The 6,712-nt window shown below is 42.7% G+C and overlaps 1 protein-coding gene across 1 annotated transcript in view; it reads left to right on the plus strand.

Moving 5' to 3' along the window:
* opn4a (opsin 4a (melanopsin)) overlaps positions 1-6,712 on the plus strand; it is a 31,343-nt gene that overhangs the window by 17,710 nt on the left and 6,921 nt on the right. Inside the window, exons 4-7 of the mRNA XM_076285187.1 lie at positions 342-545; positions 2,642-2,813; positions 2,995-3,156; positions 3,548-3,655. Coding sequence (XP_076141302.1) covers positions 342-545; positions 2,642-2,813; positions 2,995-3,156; positions 3,548-3,655 — 646 coding nt within the window. The remainder of the gene's footprint in view (positions 1-341; positions 546-2,641; positions 2,814-2,994; positions 3,157-3,547; positions 3,656-6,712) is intronic.

A 6,712-nucleotide genomic window follows, 5' to 3' on the forward strand; every position in this document is an offset into this window, starting at 1 on the left:
CAATCGTCACATGTCAGCAGTGGCATTTGGCAACAGGGATGTATGACAATCATGGCAATCCAGATGCACCATCACTCAGTCAGCCTCTGATTTGCCATTGAAATCCTATTTGTCACCGGCCTACATCTTATACAATGTCTCCATTATGAATGTGTTATCAATTTGTCATTAAGTCTGTGTGTTTCTTGTCTTTTGTTTTGTGTTTTCCCCTTTGGAGATAAATGATTTGTCTGTCTGTCTGTCTGTCTGTCTGTTTATTTAACTGTCTGTCTGTTTATTTAACTGTCTAACTGTTTATTTATATGTCTTCTTGCTCCTCTGCATGTGACTTGCCCCCTCAGGTTGTGAAATGTATGCGTTCTGCGGTGCTCTGTTTGGCATATGCTCCATGATCACGCTTATGGTCATCGCGGTGGACCGCTACTTTGTGATCACGCGGCCGCTGGCCTCCATCGGGGTCCTGTCCTGCAAGCGGGCCCTGCTGGTCCTGCTAGCCGCCTGGGTGTACTCGCTGGGCTGGAGCCTGCCCCCCTTCTTTGGATGGAGTGAGTTCTCATGGGGGGTTGTTTTGTTTTAAATTCAAATGATTGGCTTAGTTTCAAGCGCAAACACATGAATGACCTTGCCTGTAATAGTGTGCATGTCTTTTTAAATATGTTTTTGACTTTGTCGGTATCCAAATTAACTTGTTATAACATGTCTATTGACTCTTGTGGTGTGTAATAGTCCATTGACTCCTGTGATGGCTAATAATGTTTTAACGGCATACTCTGTGTGCTTGTTTGTATTTGTGAACTCTGTGAAAATATGACTGGGTAAATCTTCATTTTGGCTGTAGGCCTAGTAAAGTCAAAGTCAAAGTCAAAGTCAGCTTTATTGTCAATTTCTTCACATGTTCCAGACATACAAAGAGATCGAAATTACGTTTCTCACTATCCCACGGTGGAGACAAGACATATTTTACCAATTTTAAGTCCACAGACAAACATAACATTCAAGTAAACGAAAAAGTAAGTAAATAAGTAAATAAGAGGGCACATATAATGAAAAAAATAAGAGCAGCAAAATTTGGTTGAAATTGTGCATAGACAGTCAATAAAATAAAATACTAGTGCAAAGTCAGGCCAATAAGAGGCTGAGGTAGTTCTGTTTGACCTAAGTAAGAAATAAAGTGGCATAGTGGTGCAAGTTATGTAAGAGCAGCAGAAGTGTTGTGTTTTCAGGACAACAACAACAAGTTGCAAAGTGTACAAGTGTGCAAGTGGAGTGGTGCAGGCGGCCATTGTGGGTCCAATGTCCAGGATGTTATGTAGCTGAGGGTGGAGGGGGGAGAGGAGGGAGAGAGTTCAGCATCCTAACAGCTTGGTGTATGAAGCTGTTTGTGAGTCTGGTAGTGCGGGAGCGCAGGCTTCTGTACCTCTTCCCAGAGGGCAGTAGATCAAACAGATTGTGAGCGGGGTGACTTGCATCACTCACAATTTTGGTCGCCTTGCGGGTGAGGTGGGTGGTGTAAATGTCCTTCAGGGAGGGGAGTGAAGCACCAATAATCCTTCCAGCTGTGTTCACTATGCGCTGCAGGGCTTTCCTGTTGTATTCAGTGCAGCTTCCGCCCCACACAGTGATACAGCTGGAGAGGATGCTCTCAATGGTGCCTCGGTAGAATGTGGTCATGATGGCTGGTGGAGCACTTGCTCGCCTGAGTTTCCGCAGGAAGTACAGGCGGCGCTGAGCTCTCTTCGCCAGTGATGCTGTGTTGGTGGTCCAGGAGAGGTCTTCACTGATGTGCACTCCCAGGAATTTGGTGCTGCTCGCTCTCTCCACCACAGCACCGTCGATGGTCAGTGGCAGGTGTTGGGTGTGACCTCTCCGGAAGTCAACAACAATCTCTTTGGTCTTGCTGACGTTCAGCAGGAGGTTGTTGTCCCTGCACCACGTGGTCAGATGGTCGACCTCCAACCTGTATTGAGTCTCGTCGCCCTTGGTGATGAGACCCACCAGAGTTGTGTCGTCAGCAAATTTCACTATGTGATTAGTAGTGCATACTGTGTTTTTTGAGGAGGATCGGGGGTTAGGGGGAGGAATGTGGCTCAGTAGAGCTCCTCGGCTTCCCTTCAGCGGGCTCTGTTTGTCCCTGGTGCTGCCACATGTCAGTCCAGACGTGCCGCCGAGTCCCTTGTCCTCCAGTGTGAAGGGCGTCTGTCTCTGCCAGCGCCTCCCAGGGCCTGCTTGCTCCGTCTCAGCTGATTAGCATGCAGTCTCCTCTAAGCGTGCAGCCTCCTCCATCAGAGGAGCTGGCACGCCAGGCGGGAACGTACTGTAAAAGGCCTGAAACTGAAGATGTTACGCAACCAGAGAGACAGCTTGTCTCAACACACATCTTTTGATGAACCTCGATTTCAAACTTGTCTCTCTGCTCAGATCCTACATCAATGCTGTTTTGGGGTTTGAGTAGTTTATGTAATATGGTTTAGTTCCAAGCCATTTATTATTGTCATCGCATTCTTAAGATTCTGTGACACTTGGGATATTTATGCAGGCATGAGAGATAATGATGGAATTTGACCCCTCCCCCACCACCCCCCTCTCCATCGTCACCCCCAGCTCCCCTCTTCATCTGGTTTGTTTTTTTTCTCTCTGTCAGGTGCGTACGTTCCCGAGGGCCTCTTGACCTCGTGCACCTGGGACTACATGACCTTCACCCCCTCGGTGCGGGCATACACCATGCTGCTGTTCTGCTTTGTCTTCTTCATCCCCCTCATCGTCATCATCTACTGCTACGTTTTCATCTTCCGAGCCATCCGCAACACCAACAAGTCAGTCACCAGCCAGGGCTCTAATTATGCATAAATGGATTTTAATTGCGCTAGTTTTATTATGACTATAATCACAAGCAGTGTAACTGAGTAATTTAATTACAGTGATTATAATTCTATTGTGTGTACTGCATGTGTTTGTGTGTGTGCGTGTGCGTGTGTCTGTGTCTGTGTATTATAGTGCTGTAAGCAAAATCAATGGCAACAACACCAGGGACTCCATGAAGACATTCAACCGGCTGAGGAATGAGTGGAAGATGGCCAAGATTGCCCTCATTGCCATCCTGCTGTACGTCATCTCCTGGTCTCCCTACTCAGCCGTTGCCCTCACTGCCTTTGCTGGGTGAGCGTTGCCCATACATTAAATTGCTGCTTTTGAACTGTCAACAACTAGTTACCTTATCCACAACTTCGACCTATCAGCAACAGAATAATACATATATTCAAATCATGCACAAAGTAAAGATTTTCCTGTTCTGTTTTCCTTACTCTCTCTCTCTCTCTTTCTCTCTCTCCTCTTCTCTCTCACTCTTTCAATCACTGTTCCACATTCTGTCTGTGTGTATTTCACACTGTCTGCCCCTATGTATTTTTGTGTGTTTCTCACACTGTCTCTATTTCTGTATTCCTCCCATCTCCACCTCTACTTCTCTCTCTCTTTCTCCCCCTCTCTCTCTCCTCTCTCTCTTTCATTCTCTTTTCCTTTCTCTCTCTTTCGTACCTCCCTCACACAGGTATGCTGATATGCTGACTCCTTATATGAACTCTGTGCCTGCCGTGATTGCCAAGGCTTCTGCCATCCACAACCCTATAATCTATGCGATTACACACCCAAAGTACAGGTACACACAGAACGCCCTCCTACTCTCATGGCAACACACACACACACACACACACACACACACACACACACACACACACACACACACACACACACACACAGAGAGAGATTACAAGAAAGAAAAAGACAGAGATATTGCACATTCAGGGCCCTATTTTGACGATCTAAAACGTGTGGTCTGAAGAGTATGGTTTAAGTACACTTAGGGCGTGTCCAGTTGTGTCGCACCTGGTGCTGTGGTGCATTAGGCCTAAGATACGGCTCTCAGAAATCAACTCCCACCGCACACTGACTGCCCATTGTTCTGCTGTGTCCCTGACCTGATTGTGTAAGGTAGACACCTGAAGCATAATATGCTGTTAATTCTGTTAATTGTTTTAATGTGTGTGACCCAGTGACCCATCTAACAGCAGGTTAACTGATCAAATTCATCACACAGTGGGTACAGCAGTCACATCAGCCCCACGATTCTCTGAGTAAATCGCTTCTACATTTTCAATTAACCTGAATGCTAATGGCATCGTGTTCTTTAATCATTAATGTGCAGTGAAGTCACAGCGTGAATCGTCGCATGACGTGATCTTCACAGGGTAGATGACGTGGTCTTCGGGGCAGCCGTGGCCTACTGGTTAGCAGGAAAGTCCTAACTGACATGATCAGAGTTGTTTTCTCACAGCACATTGTCCAGTCTAAGCAGACTTTGTTGATGACAGTCTTACAGAATTGATGTGTTTCCTTTGGAGGGTTATTAGCTTTCACCTTGACTAATTGTCAATCCTAAATAATGGCAACAAATGCCAATACATGTCAATAATACCCTTTCTTAAACCTCTTGAGGTTTGATTAATGCTGTGAGCACACACTGCCATGGACTGGATTCCAATAATGGGGCAATAATTGGGGCTCACTGCTCCCCGAGCGCCGCTGCTGTTGCAGGCAGCTCACTGCGCCGGGATTAGTGTGTGCTTCACCTCACTGTGTGTTCACTGTTTGCTGAGGGTGTTTCACTAATTCACGGATTGGGATAAATGCATAGACCAAATTTCCCTCACGGAATCAAAAGACTATATATACTTACTTACTATACTTATACTTATACGTCTCGGTGTCACAGCAGTAGATATGACTTTGGGAAGTGTCCTTTCAGGAGTGCAATATTGTGAGATGTGGAGCAGGAGACTAGAGTGGGGCTGTAGGTTTCAGTAAGGCCCTGGTGCCCAGTGAAATGGATCTCTGTGAAACCTCAGTGATTTCTACTGAAAAACACGTCAAGCACAACCTCTGAAAATGTTTTTTCATTTCTGAACCCAGTTGCATTCATTTATAGTGACTTAAAGCTATGGCAATTGTGTGATTAATGTTATACATTCAGATCATTTATTGTTTATTCTGTCTCACATTTTACAGTGTTCTGTTCAGCTTCTATTGCAATGTACCTACATGCATAATTGGCACTATATGTATAGTGAACAACACATACATCTTTAATTTTTTTTGGATTTTTGTTTTCAATGAATGAGCCAGTAGTCACTAGTAGTCATCATTATCAATCTAGACTATTTCCTTTGCCTTCATTCAGTAATCCATAGCCTGAGAGTAAAGCATGATATATCCCATGCAATCTCTGTACCATGGGTTTTGTCCATGATTGGGACAGAACCCATATCCATATCCATATCAGACTGTTCCAGAAGAAGGTTCACTCTCTAGAAAACACAATCAGACTTCTGGAAAACGCACTGCCACAACTGTATAAAGTAACAGTATATAGTTCTCTGCTTAACTGTTGACAAGGTAAATGTATGCTTCTAACACCTGTCACTGACTCCCAACATGGTGGACATCTGTAATTCAAGTGTGTGGATAATCATTCTAGAGTGTGCATGACATGCAAATTTAACAAATGACATTTATCAGTCATTGTTATTCACAATATGTGCTTGTAAGATTGAGTTTGTTAATCAGGATTTTTGTTTTGGAGAATCCTTCCATTTGCAATTTAGGAGCAATTTTATTCAAGAATGTGGCCCACACTCTAAACCCGAACTAGTTGTCATTACTAGAAAATTGCGTGGAAACCGATTGCCTTAAACCATTCTAGTTTTTACAAAACATAAAACTAAACATGTTTAGTTGTGTCAACTAACAACCTTATGTTGATGCTGTAGACAAATTAAGCTTACATTAGTAGTCTTTACTAAAAATCTTAAGTTCACTTAACTTATTGTTTCAGAAGTTGCAGTTGTATAAAATAACTAGGTTAAAATGCATGTTAACAAATTCATTAAAATATGAACTAAGTTCTGTAGATAGGCCTATTATTTTTTTTATTTTAAGATTAGGGTACTGTATTAATTTAATTGTTTTATTAAAAATTGAAAAGAAATTCATCACAATGTATAGGATGGCCTTTTATTATTGATAAAACATAAACAAACAACATTTAAACTCATAAATATTCCACATCCACTGTAGATGAAGAACCTATAAAAAAGAACATAAGAAAACAATTTTTTAGTCCATGTTCATTTACACAGTTGAAATAAAAGTTTGTTATATCACCTATGAATGCAACAAATAAGTGAATGGACATCGGCTAACATTAGCCAAAAGCTAACAAACATGTGCTGCTATGGTTAGCTAAAACTGTCTACAGACAGAAACACCTATTTCAATGATAAAGTCTGAATTAAACTTAGTAGCACCAAGACAAGTATATTTACACGAAAACATATGTGATATTGTTATAATCTGGCATACACACCCATTGGAAGGTAGCTACCATGAGCTAACTGTCCGAAAGACTACTAGCATGCTAACAACGGAGCTAATGTTACCTTACTTTTCTCAGGTTAATGTAAGTTAATCACGTAAACAAACATTTAGCTAACTATTGGTGAAACTGAACATAATTTTCGGTTATTTCATCAGAATTTTAATTTTTCAACAAGTTCATCAGAAAGTTCACCCACCATTTGATGTAGTAGCCTATTTGTCACAGCAGCACGAGGCATGGAGTCATTCATCTGGACTGAGAAGCAGGAGGAACGGTTGATGG

Source organism: Alosa pseudoharengus, unplaced genomic scaffold (assembly GCF_046254945.1).
Source record: "Alosa pseudoharengus isolate Yale_2024_CS ecotype anadromous, Long Island Sound unplaced genomic scaffold, YU_APseudo_1.1 YU_APseudo_1.1_scf_15, whole genome shotgun sequence".
NCBI classification, from domain to species: domain Eukaryota; kingdom Metazoa; phylum Chordata; class Actinopteri; order Clupeiformes; family Clupeidae; genus Alosa; species Alosa pseudoharengus.